At 41.9% G+C, this 13,575-nt stretch overlaps 1 protein-coding gene across 3 annotated transcripts in view; it reads right to left on the reverse strand.

Annotated features, from left to right (window-relative positions):
- The window catches only part of PRUNE2 (prune homolog 2 with BCH domain), a 270,665-nt gene that overhangs the window by 85,526 nt on the left and 171,564 nt on the right, over nt 1-13,575 (reverse strand). For all 3 annotated transcript variants that reach the window (XM_049633842.1, XM_049633851.1, XM_049633832.1), the window contains exon 7: nt 2,922-3,080. In XM_049633842.1, coding sequence (XP_049489799.1) covers nt 2,922-3,080 — 159 coding nt within the window. The remainder of the gene's footprint in view (nt 1-2,921; nt 3,081-13,575) is intronic.

Consider the following 13,575-nt stretch of genomic DNA (forward strand, 5'->3'; position numbering starts at 1 on the left):
TGAAAGTTACAGGTTAAGAGATTTGCACCACGTAAATCCTTTCCTTGTCGTAATACGATACCGTCCTCCAACGGGAGTGCAAGTTAAGTTTGCAGAAAGCAGAGAGAATGCTGGTTGCTGAGAACTAGGGGAACACGTGTGAGAATAAGGGGCAATCAGGTGGACAAAGGGCTTTTGTTTAGGACCAGGCACCGGGGACCTGCTTTTGCCTCGGGAAGCCTCGTAAGGGGAAGGAGAACACAGGGAAGAGAAAGCTACCAGAGGTGGAACTTCCTAACAGCACTTCGGGGGCCCCAACGGTCTCTTCCCGCCCCAGGGAGCATCGACGGGGAGCCTGGAACAGACAAAGCTCACCTGGGAGGCCAAGAGAACGTGTGACAGCTGGTGTGAGGCCAGAACCGGGCTGCAGCTCTATGATTTGTTTAGGAAATGTCAGGGAAATCTGGCACATCGGGCTTTTGAAATGGCCCCACGGGGTCAGTGGCGGGAACAACAACAATAGTAATAATATATTTGTTATTATCATCATCACATAGGTGATGATGATAATAATAATGAACACTTGTTGAGTGTTTCCATATGCCAGGCACAGTTTAAAGGTTTTATGTGCATTATCTTCTCTAATCCTCAAAATAATTCTGTTACAAGGTAGGGATCCTTTGTCCCCGTTTTGCCAATGATCAAACAGAGACCCAGCAAGGTTAAATAACTTGTAGTTAACAACTAAAGGAGCTACGTTTTGAACTCTGCAGAGGCTGACTTTTCATCAACAGTGATCACGTGGACACAGAGGGATTGTCTAGAGTAGTCTTGACCTTGTTCTGCTCAGTGGAACCGTCTCTCACGTGATGGCTGGGGAAGCCCGTGGGGAAGAAGAGAGGGAGGCAGGGCAGAGCTGGCTCAAGGGGGTCTGATCCCTTTACCTGCTCTCCCACTTTTGTCTGTTTTAGATTAACCAATTTTTAAACCGATTTGCTGCTAAAAGTGATTTGAAAACCACCATGGTGGAGGCTTAGGAGATAGAAGTCTGCCCCTAGGAAACCAGTGACCAAAGATAAATAGAGCTTTGGAACCCAGTGCAGACAAAAAGCACTGACAAAGCCACAGGCTGGTGAGGCAACGCACAGATGTGTGAGGGTCAGGTCAGAAGGGAGGGTAGAAAACATCTGTAGCAGGAGCAGGGGCTCTTGCATCTTTGGACTGGAGAATGCACAGAGAGTCCGTGAGTACCTACGGTCACATGCACTACAGCCAAGATGGATCTCTCGGGGGACAGAGAGTGACGATGTAGAACACGAAAGGAGTCAAGACTTTGGCTGTAGCCACCTGCGGATAGACCTGTTTATGTCTATCCGTTAATAGATAGATTAACGGTGTCTAATCCGTTAATAAGGAAAGATTAGCGAGAAAACTGTTCGACATTCGTGTCGTCCGTCTTATAATGAATCATGTAGGTTCTCATATTAGTTCTTAAATACACCCAGTTTGGCATTCCAGTGCCCTATTTTGATTAATTTTGTCTACCTCTTCTATCATTTCCAAAACGTTGGGTTAAAAAATTCAGTTGTCAACCGAGAGGAGCTGGCTAATTAACCAGTCAGAATTGTAGTAGTCGGAGACAAGCCAACTTTGATTAAAGCATTAGGTCACCAGCTACTAAACACTGGGCACCAAATAGGTATTTAGACAGGGACTAAACCTTTTTACGTATGACCGAATAGGAGTCCTAAGCAAACATCATCCACAGGAGGACTTGCCCTTCTTTGGGTGAAAAAAGATACGCTCTTTCTCTTTTCGGATTTAGTCTAGAAGACAAACAGATACGGGGATCTTTTAAAAGGCCTTTTGTGGTCACGAGGCATCAAAGGTGCAGCAACGGGGAATATAGTCAATGGGATTAGTGTGCCAGAGTTAGTTATACTTGTGAGCACAGCATAAGGCATGGAGTTGTGGGACCACTAGGTTCCACACCTGTCAACTAAACTTAAGGCAAAAAATAAAAATAAAATAGATAGAATAGAATTAAAATACAATACGATACAATACCATGCAATAAAACAAAAACAAAATAAAATAACACGCCCTGGGTGGGGGTGAAGGGGGTCAAAAGGCATAAGCTTCCGGTTACAAAACAAGTAAGTCCTGGGGATGTAATGTACAGCATGGCCACCATCGTTAAAAATAGTGTGCTGTGTACTTGAAAGTTGCTAAAAGAGGAGATTTTAAAAGTCCTCCTCACACAAAAACCTTTTTTTGTAACTGTGTATGGCAATGCATGTTAACTAGACTTCCTGTGGTGGTCACTTCAGAATATACACAAATATCGAATCATTATGTCGTACCCCAGACATTTCCATTACACCGCAATTTTTTAAAAAGGGCCGATATTTATCTCACTGCCGATTTTAATTAGGCGGTTTTTTTGGGGGGTAATATAGCAATAAAACTAAAAACTAAAACTCTGAAGGAAAGCACTGCAAATGAAACATTTTTATCAGTCAATGGCCCAATGTGCAAAATACCCCCAACATTTCTTTCTTGTTCTTTGATAGTATTTTGTTTTATTTTTTTTTAATTTTTCAATGTTTATTTATTTTTGAGAGAGACAGGGTGAGCAGGGAAGGGGGCGAGAGAGAGGGGTCAGAGAATCCGAAGCGGGCTCTATGCTGACAGCACATGGCTCAATATGGGGCTCAAACTCACGAACTGTGAGATCGCAACCTAAGCCGACGTCTGGCGCTCAACCAACTGAGCCACCCAGGCGCCCCTACCCCCAACATTTCTTAAAACTCCCACTCCAGGGCCTTATCTCTTGGGTCCATTTCTCTGGGCCACCAGTGCGTTCCCACGTTCCACCGCGTGTTGTGACAGCCACCAGGTTAGGAAGCAGTGAAATGGGCCCGAGTGAAGGAGGTCCTTACCTGACTGCACAACTCGAGGTTCTGGGAGTACACGGCAATCTGTCGTCTCGGCTGCTCTTCCTCCGACAGGTAGCTGGCCAGGAGGATGAGGACGTCAAAACCGAACTTGTCTGCAAATGCTTTCAAGTCGCTGCTGATATTGCTGTGAAACGTACAGTTCTGAAACAACAACCGGCAATTTGATATTAATGCCAACTGCCTCGCTTTGGGGAGTTGTGCCACCAATCTGTCCGGCGTTGTGATATTTCGTGACAGATATTCATTATCAGACACAAGCAAGATGGACACACAAGCTTGCAAACTCTCGTGCTCGGGCTTAAAATGACCTTTGCTTGTTTGTTTTCCTAACCCGGGAAAGGAAGGAGTCTTGGCCCTTATTAAGGTAGTTCAGACAAGGAACAAATATCTCAACAGGGTTTTTTTCCCCTAAAATATTTCTTTGAATGTTAACTTTGTAAAAACTACTTTTCCTTGTATTGTTCCTAGGATGTAGGAAAGGCTGCTGACTGTTATTACAACCTATCCCTAGAAAAATAGGAGGAAGTTGTTGTTCTTTATTTGTAATTGTTTCCCAATGATTATTACAACGCCAAGAAGAATCCCTAAGGATGAATCTAGCTGAGTTAATGGTATGCTTTTTATTCCAGGGTAGAAGTCTGGGAGATTTATGGAAGGACTCTGACGTCACATCTTCTTGCTCTAAGAGGCAGCTAAGAAGGAATGAATAATTGTAGAAAAGGAATGAATAATGGTGCTACAGAGCACCCAGACCTGTGGCTCACATCACCTTCAAAAATGTGCCCGTCTCTTTGAGGTTTATGAACTGCAGTGACAACCACTTTGTTGGCAGAGTCGTCTCTCTTTCTTAAAGAAGAGCAGTAAAGACCGTCGGTTAGGCATAATGCCTGGCACATACGAGCTGCTCAGAAAAATGTTTTTGAACGACTAGAGAGACTTACCCACAAAATCTGCCTTTGCTACATAAACCTCTATCCAGCATATATATTCGATCATCATATACAGTCTGTTGCGCTACTCAGTGAAAATCACCACCACGTGCACTCAAGAGATACAAATGACTCTGTTGATTTCTGTTCTGTTACAAAAGTCATCAGCACTATGCAAGCCGCTGGCAAAGTATCAAAGCAATGCAGAAATACATAGCATCAGAAGTGAAAGAGCCAGGCACCCCCTCCTCAGCCACTTAGGGAGAGCTAGGCAGGGCACCGCACGTAGGTGCAGGTATTTTCCGCGCCCAGATTACTGTTTGTATGTGGTAGCTTCTCGAAACTAGTGGATTTCATATTTGTGCCTCAGATTATTTACCAGCCGCTTAGAATACCTGTAGCGCATGTAATCTGTAATTCTGCTGAGTTGAATCTCAAGGTCTCTGAGGCCCCTGAGAGGCCACATGAGACACCTGCCAGATGTGCTGGCCCAGCCCGTCACCAGCGTCTGCACCTCAAGGAATGTTTGTTGTCTCCTTCTGTGGCAGCCGGCTCTCTAGGCGTCTCACCAGACAGTTTCACTTTTTGGTCACAAAGCGTTGCACAGGGGAACTCACAAAGCTCTCAGGATATATTGTTGCCGAACACTAAGGATCTATTGTACCGACTGGGTAATGAAATTCATGATGTTCAAATACAATAGCTTTTGGAAACATGGGTATCCAAAAGCATAGTGTCCGTTCCCATGCTTTTTATTTATTGTCCAAGTGTCATGATAACAGTCTTTAAACAGAAACTTAAAAAAAGTCCACTCACTCACAATAGAAGTAAATATTTAAGATATTTTTTAAAGTTGCACCTCCTATTATACACAATGTACATTCAATAGATGAAATTATTTCAGATCATCATTATCCCTCAAGACAACCTCCGCACTGAGCTTTCTGCCATCAAGAATTATAAAAGCAGACATTGGGGTGCCTGGGTGGCTCGGTCAGTTAAGCAGCTGACTCTTGATTTCGACTCAGGTCATGATCTCACGGTTTATGAGTTCCGCGCTGACAGCAGGGAGCCTGCTTGGGATTCTCTCTCTCTTCCTCTGTCTCTGCCCCGTCCTGCATCCTCCAGACTGAAGGCTTTGGCCAAAAAGCTCAACAATTTTCCTTTCAAAATATTTTTTTCACTGTGTACATTAAATCCCCCATATGCAGTTATAAACCCTTGAAAGAAGGTCCAACATTTATTTCGAAGAGATTTTCACATTTCCTAACACCTGTCACAAGACTCCCAGCTAGGTCATTGGAACAAAAGAAGGCAGGTTTTACCGGTATCCGAGCACAAGATTAGGATTCATTACATTCAGCACTATTCAAAGCCATACTTGTGGAACATTTGCTATTCAAAACTGTTGGCTGAGCTTCAATCTGTCTGGATTCTTCTGTGTGAAAAGGACGGCTCTGGGATCTTGCTGGACTCAAGTCCAACAGCATTGTCAACACCAGCATCACGTTCAAATGCAGAGGCTCGGGCCATCCCCCAGACTTACTGAAACAGAAACTGCATTTTCCAAAAAATCCTGGGGGATTCAAACGTACATCGGAAATGGGAAAGCAATTTCAAGAAGGGAGGCATTTGTTCACCGATACTGTTTCCTATGAGAATCTGTCTTTGGATCCTTTCAACGTTGTCATTTTACTGGGACTTTTACTAACTCACACCATCGGCTCCTGGTTCCTCATACCATTTTCAACATAAAAGTCACCCCAGGAAGGGGGGTGTATTTCTGAGCCACTGTGTGGCAAGTTCTTATTTATTGGGTCCAGTATTGGGTCTCAGATCCTCTATTTTCATTATGTACCTCAAGACGTTCTTAGGATCAAACTCCGTGGGGTGACACTCTCCCAGTTTTCCTCCGGGTGGCCCCCAAATCCATACGATCAAGGATTGAAAAAAAAAATAAAGCAAAGATTTATGAGACTCCCTTAGGCACGTTGCATGTTACAGTATCTCCAGAACAGAGATCATCAACGACTGTGTCCTACCTACCCTCATAGAACTGTCCAAACCAGAGTGGATCTTCCTGGCGTTAGGATGTCAGGAGGATCGTGTTTAAAACCGAATCAAACGAGGGAATGAGTGAGAATCCTCGGGAATCTGGGAGGCAGAATCTGTTCTGCTTTTATGCCGGTGCTGTTTGCATAGGAGAAAATTTATTATTGTCTTCTAGCTACGCAGGGAGTCATGTGCTGTGACGGCTCTTATGTTGCTGACAAGCTAGGCTGGCCCTGAATAAATAGCACTTTATCATCAACACAACCCAACTGTAGATACAGGTTGGCATTTTGTTCCCCCCCCCCCATCTGCCTTCTACCTGATAAATTACTGTGTTAGTTACATGTATACAAATACTATTTGTTAATCGGCTCAAATGTCTCCAAAATGTCTCCTCCACCTTAAGTTAAAATTATATACATGTACGTAGGTATAGCTCACTCGGTTTGCCAAAGGTTTAGAAAATAAAGAGCTCCTACCTTAACTTACCACCCGTGCCCCACCACACGACCTCCCACATTTGCAGTATGACCCCCAGCCTGAGACTGCAACATGGAATTTACAAAGGTAATTTACTAATCATTAAGGCTGGAAACTGACTAGCAAAAACCCAGCCTATTCCAGTACATCAGTTAGGGACAAGGAGAAGTCCTCCTGGTCATCATCTTTGCCACTCATGGGTCCAAAGATTCGATCATTAAACATTTTTAGAGGGCGTGAGTCCTTTTGCCCGAGTGTTTTCCAGTTTGGGAATGAGTAGGAAGACCGGGAAATGTGGGGAGAAAAAGGTTTTATTATTTCCCAGCCAAAAGCTAGGGTGAGGTTGTTGTTCCCGATGACCAAGCACAGGGAGAAAGAAATGCCACGGCTCTCCTGTAACATGACAACCGAGAGAGTGACGGTGAAAGTGTCCAAGAGATTGACTACATTTGTGGTTGAAAGTTCGCAGACAAACTCAGTGGAAAATTCCATTCCCTCCCAAAACCCTGATTTAGCTTTTTCCATCGCTCTGAAAAATTCAGTGTTCATGCTCCATGCTGATAGCTAGAGTGCATGATGTGAAATAAAGGTGATCTAAGTCATGTTCAGGAAACACCTGAGTACTTAAATGTGGATATTCCTTGAGAGAGAAAAACTCACTCTTGTTACATTGCTCCTGTATTTCTACCTTCTGTTGTCTCCTGGATCCTGCTGTCGGGTTTCTGCCTCCATCGTTCCCTTGAAACCGCTCTTCCCAAAAGTACCAATCGCTTCCAAGGTGCAAAATCCGAAAGTCGGCTTCCTGTTCCGACTCTATATGACTTCTCTGAGGAATTCCACAAGGGTGATCCTCCCTCCTTCTTGAAACACTTCATTCCTTTACTCTCCCGCCCTCACGTTCTCCTCGGTCTTCTCCCAGCGCCTCGCTACTCCTCTGTCACCTTTGCTGGCTCCTCGTCTTTTTCAACCTCTAAATGTTCATGCCTCAGATTGTGTTTCCACACCTCTTTCTCTTCTTTATCTCTACGTTCTCTTTGGGGACCTCATCCAGCTGCATGGTTTTCAAATCACCTGTCTGCCAGTGACGACAAGCTTCATCCACCTGAACTCCACCCTTGTCGATCCACATGGTATTTCCAGGTAAATGTCTAATAAGCATCTCAAATAAAATGAAACCTACCTCCATCCCAGTTTCCTCCATATCATTAAATGGCCCCACCATGCACCCAATTACTTATAATCAGTCCTTCCTGCAGCATCAAAAGGGAGCTTTTAAAAATGTAAACAGAGGGGTGCGTGGGTGGCTCAGTCAGTTAAGCGACCAATTTTGGCTCCGGTCATGATCTTGTGGTCCGTGAGTTCAAACCCCGCATCAGTCTCTGTGTTGGCAGCTCAGAACCTGGAGCCTGCTTCATATTCTGTCTGTCTGTCTGTCTGTCTCTCTCTCTCTGCCCTCCCCTGCTCATGCTCTGTCTCTCTCAAAAATAAACATTAAAAAATTTAAAAAAATGTAAACGACACTTCTCTGCTTAAACATCACTCAAAAGTTTCTCAATGCAATTATTATTATTTACTGTCGTTTTTTAAACGGGGAGGAGATAGTTTTAATGTCCTCAAAATCGAGTTATTATAAATCAGTGAGAAAAAGTAAACATGGCCATAGAAAAACAATTGGACATAAGACATTCACAATTGAAATACAAATGCCAATAAATATCTGAACTCATTGAGAATCAAAGAAATCCTTTGATAATAAAATATTTCATCTTCTCTTTTCTTATGGAAATGTGGTAAATAGTTCCAAAGGGGCATTCTCATATACTGTTGGAAATATATTCTTTTTTATTTTTTTACATTTATTTATTTTTGGGAGACAGAGGGCGACAGAGCACAAATGGGGGAGGGGCAGAGAGAGAGGGAGACACAGAATCCAAAGCAGGCTCCAGGCTCCGAGCTGTCAGCAAAGAGCCTGACGCGGGCTAGAACTCACAAACCACAAGATCGTGACCTGAGCTGAAGTCGGACGCTCAACCGACTGAACCACCCAGGCGCCCCAGAAATATATTCTAAAGAAATAATCAGATATACACACAAAAGGTTTGTGGACAACACTATTCACTGGATCATTACCTTGCTAACTAAAACTTTGAAATGACCTAAATGTTCAACAATAGAGAAATGGTTAAATTAATTACGAAAGAGTCGCACAAAAGAATAGTATGCTGCTATTCGAAATCATGCTATCAAAGAATACTTAATGACACAAGAAAACACTCAAGAGTGTAAAAGCAGAAAATAATTTCTGTAACATATCAAAATAGAATGTCATTTCTCGATGCATTCAAATTATGCATATTGAAATCTAATATATGATGGATATTAAAACACCCTGATGTGAAAGCTGTCATAATTTAGCCAATTGCCCAATTAAAATCTGACTGTGTCTCTGTTATTTTAGAGTGTTCCCTCCAAAGATACCAGTAAAGGCTCTGGACTCACCAGACATGAGCTGACCCTCTCTCCACTATTCATCAGCAGTGAGTGAGCGCGTTTACTTTATTCACTTCTCCAAGCTTTAGTTTCTTCATTTGTAAACCCCCATTTCATTGAGCTGGTGTGAGAATTAAGAACATGAACCTAGGGCATCTGCATGGCTCAGTCGGTTAAGCATCCTACTTCCGTTTTTGTTTTTTTTTATACATGCCCTAATGAACTTTATTTTTTTAATATAATTTACTGTCAAATTGGCTTACATACAGCACCCAGTGCTCATCCCAACAAGTGCCCTCCTCAATGCCCATCACCCACTTTCCCCTCTCCCCCACCTTTCCATCCACCCTCAGTTTGTTCTCTGTATTTAAGAGCCACTTTCAGTTTTGGCTCGGGTCATGGTCTCATGGTCATGAAATCGAGCCCTGAATTAGGCTCTGCTCTTACAGAGCGGAGCCTGCATGGGATTCTCTCTCTCTCTCTCTCTCTCTGCCCCTCCCCTGCTCACATGTGCACGTTCTCTCTCTCTCTCAAAGAAATAAACTCAAAAAAAAAAAAAAAAAAAGAATTAAGAATAAGAATCAAAGAGCTGGCCCAGTGCCTAGCATGTAGCAGAAAAGTTAGGTCTCTTTCCGTTCCTGGTTTTTAAACTATCAAAAGGTCATTTGGAGAATTCACAAAATTGATCTGACTCACAGAAAGTATTTTATACATTTTGGTATGAGAACTGACTATCCCTATTAAAATTTCTTGCCTTGGGGCACGTGGGTGGCTCAGTCAGTTAAGTGTCTGACTTCAGTCCAGGTCATGATCTCATGGTCGTAATTTCGCGCCCTGCGTTGGGCTCTGTGCTGACAGCTCAGAGCCTGGAACTTGCTTTGGATTCTGTGTCTCCCTCTCTCTCTCCAAAATAAATAAACATTAAAAAATTAAAAAAAAAATTCTTGCCTTGTATCCTTTATAATACGTGTGAACTTTCGAATGATAATCACACACATTTTTAAGTCACTTAAGTGACTCACGTGAAAAAGTTTAAAAGGTGAGGGGATAGAGGAAGATACACAAAGTTAAGTGTGAAGCAAAGAGCTCAAGTGTCCTTGACTGATAAGTGGATAAAGAAGATGTGGTGTATAAATACAAAGGACTACTACTCAGCAATCACAAAGAATGACATCTTGCCATTTGCAACAATGTGAATGGAACTAGAGGGTATTATGCTAGCCGAAATAAGTCAGAAAAAGACAAACATCATATAACTTCACTCATCTGAGGAATTTAAGATACAAAACAGATGAACATAAAGGAAGGGAAGCAAAAATAATATAAAAACAGGGAGGGAGACAAACCATAAGAGACTCCTAAATACAGAGAAGAAACTGAGGGTTGCTGGAGGGCTGTTGGGTGGGCAGGGGGATGCGCTAAATGCGTGATGGGCATTAAGGAGGACACTTGTTGTGATGAGCACTGGGTGTCGTACGTAAGTGATGAATCACTAAATTCTATTCCTGAAATCATTGTTACACTGTATGTTAACTAACTTGGATATAAATTTTGAAAAATAATAAAAAAATAAATAGTGTCAAAACCAAAAAAGAAATAAATACATAAATAAACATAAAAATTAAAAAAATAATGTAAGATCAAAGAATGGGTAAACAGTGATTATCTCATTAACAAAATCTTTATCTTTTTTTTTTTTTTATGTTTATTTATTTTGAGAGAGAGAGAGCACACGAGCAGGGTAGGGGCAGAGAGAGAGGGAGAGACAAAATCCCAAGCAGGTTCCATCTGCACTGTCAGCACAGAGCCCCACGTGGGGCTCGATCCCAGGAACTAGACCATGACCTGAACTGGGATCAGGAGTCTGACACTTACCCGACTGAGCCACCCCAGTGCCCCAGAAATCTTTATCTTTGATTGCAAGTTACACTCGGTGAAGGAGCTTCTGTTTGCCAATACACAAATAATAGCTTTCAAGGCATCACAAAATTGCATGGTGATTTTTTCCTCCTGCGAAGTCACCATGGGTACAGCCTGCTCCCTCGTTGCCACTGTTTAACCTCCAAGTGCCACGTGCCCTTCAGTAGATTTTAGTCCTTATGCTGATACTTTCTATTTTGCTCCAACATTCGGGACCATACACATAATCCAAAAATGGTTGTCTTTCTTACAAATTATAAATGAAATATATTGAGAAGGCTTTTACTAAATGAAATAATTTTTTTCTAATGTCATGGACCAGCTATTCCGGGATTCATTACGTTCGAGATTCTCTTCTTGTAGGAAATAGAAAAAACAAGTGAGTAGGTCTTACTGGCGGGTAGGACAAAGATCATCACCAAGATTAAAACACAAGCCTGTACAGCTTCATTTTTTTGGCAAGAGTGAGTCTTAGAAACATAGTTTGACAATGCATAACTACCTTGCAAAGTGTAGTGACCAGCATGGATTGCTGAGTTACTGAAATTTAAGAGTATAGTTTGACATTTATACTCTGCACGGGTTTATTTCTAGACTGAAAACTATTTTTTTTTTTCATCAAGATATAAGAAAAATGCTGAGGTGTGTACACAAATGTTCTAACTGAAAGCTTTATGATTTATGCTACCAAAATTCCGTTATGATGTTTAAAATATTCAGCAATAATAAAGTCTGATAATTTTGACAGGAAAATGATTTATGAGAACACAAAATGCATAAATTAAGAGATTTTATTTATTCTGTTTTTCATACACTCTTTAATTGGTAAGCAAAGATATTTCCCATGTTTTTTCCAGATGGCATTAAAAAAAAAAAAAACCCAAAACTCTATTGTTCTTTTTATAAGCTAGCCAAGGCATTTTAGCAGTAAAAACTTCACTGAGTCTATTAAAACTAAATTATACATCATGTTTTGAAAACAGAGTCAGGCAGCACATAATACTTCGTAGCTAGAGAGAGCACTCTATTGTGAAAAGATTTTATGAAAATTAAAAATGCTATATTATATAAATGAGTATGTAATAGACATATATCAATATGATTTTCATTTAAACCAGTAGTATATTGCCTTCCATAATTTAATCAAGCTCTGAGTCTGCATTAAGCACAGGCTTTGCATCATCTCATTTAAACTTTATTTTTTAAAATTATTTAATAGAGAGAGAGAGAGAGAGAGAGAGAAAACGTGAGTGGGGGGGGGAGGGGCAGAGGGAGAGAAAAAGAATCTCAAGCAGGATCCAAGATCAGCACGAAGCCCAATGCAGAGCTCGATCCCAGGACCCTGGAATCATGACATTAGCCGAAATCAAGAGTCGGTCGCTCTACCGACTGAGCCACCCAGACGCCCCAAATCTCATTTAAACTTTAAGATGCCTGATGAGGTGGGTAACATCATCTTGTTTAGCACTGAGAAAATAGAGGCTTCGAGAAGTGAAGAAACCAATGTCATACAGCTCATCTGTGTGAAAAATGGGGCTCGAACCCATGTTCTAACCTCTAAATTATTCTTGAAAGAAAATTCTTCATCACCAAAGACACTACTAATGAATTCTGCTTTTAATTTAATAAAAAACATTTTTTTTTTGCCATGACTATTTAGTATTGATTCACCTTTGTTCCTATATACAAGCAAGCCACATCCTTGGTTTTAACCAGTGCTAATAATAATGAACTGCTTACATTTTTTGATAATTCAATATTATCATGCTTTATGACCAATCCAGTTTTCATCTACTCTATAAAATATAAGTGTAGCTGACCATTAACTATATGTATGAGCCTAAAATTGAAAACTTGCCCAAAGAAAGTGCTATGAAGAGGAAAGCTGTGATATTCCTGCAGCAATGTGTACTTTTAAGAAGCTGGGCATGCATACATACACAGAAAACATAAAAAACAGAACTGGCATGGTCACCGGTAACCCAGAACCACCCTCATGTAGTTCTTCTTCCTTTAGAGCTTTGACACACAATGGAAGAATCTCAGTTTACATTCAGGATGTAAACACTCACTATCTAAGGATGCTCCCAATATTACTTTTCGTTGGCTCAAAGACCCAGAGAAACCAGGAATTAGGGTTGCAGGAGGTGGATGGGGAGACACAAGAGGTAATTTTTGACCAAGAGGGAATGGGTGTCTTTTTTTTTTTTTTTAATTTTTTTTTTCAACGTTTTTTATTTATTTTTGGGACAGAGAGAGAGACAGAGCATGAACGGGGGAGGGGCAGAGAGAGAGGGAGACACAGAATCGGAAACAGGCTCCAGGCTCCGAGCCATCAGCCCAGAGCCTGACGCGGGGCTCGAACTCACGGACCGCGAGATCGTGACCTGGCTGAAGTCGGACGCTTAACCGACTGCGCCACCCAGGCGCCCCATGGAATGGGTGTCTTAATAGGAAATGTGAACGTTAACAAAGGAAGCCTCAATTGAGAATGAGGCCAGGGGGGCAGCGGGGGAAGCTCTCACACTCTATCACTTATTATTACCTGGAGACCCAACGGAAATAGACGGAGTTTGCACATAAACACTACTTTACTCCTCCAGCAGGAAGAAAGCTTTCCTTCCTTCCTCCCCCCATTCCTCACCCCGCAAAAGCCCAGCCAGTGACAGCCTGTCACAACTCAGCCAATGAAAAGCCACAATACTACTCCCAGTTTACTCCAATGGACTTTTTGTTTATGGCAAACAGCCTTCCTGACTCCCCCC

This window comes from Panthera uncia, chromosome D4 (genome assembly GCF_023721935.1).
Source record: "Panthera uncia isolate 11264 chromosome D4, Puncia_PCG_1.0, whole genome shotgun sequence".
Classification (NCBI taxonomy): Eukaryota; Metazoa; Chordata; class Mammalia; order Carnivora; family Felidae; genus Panthera; species Panthera uncia.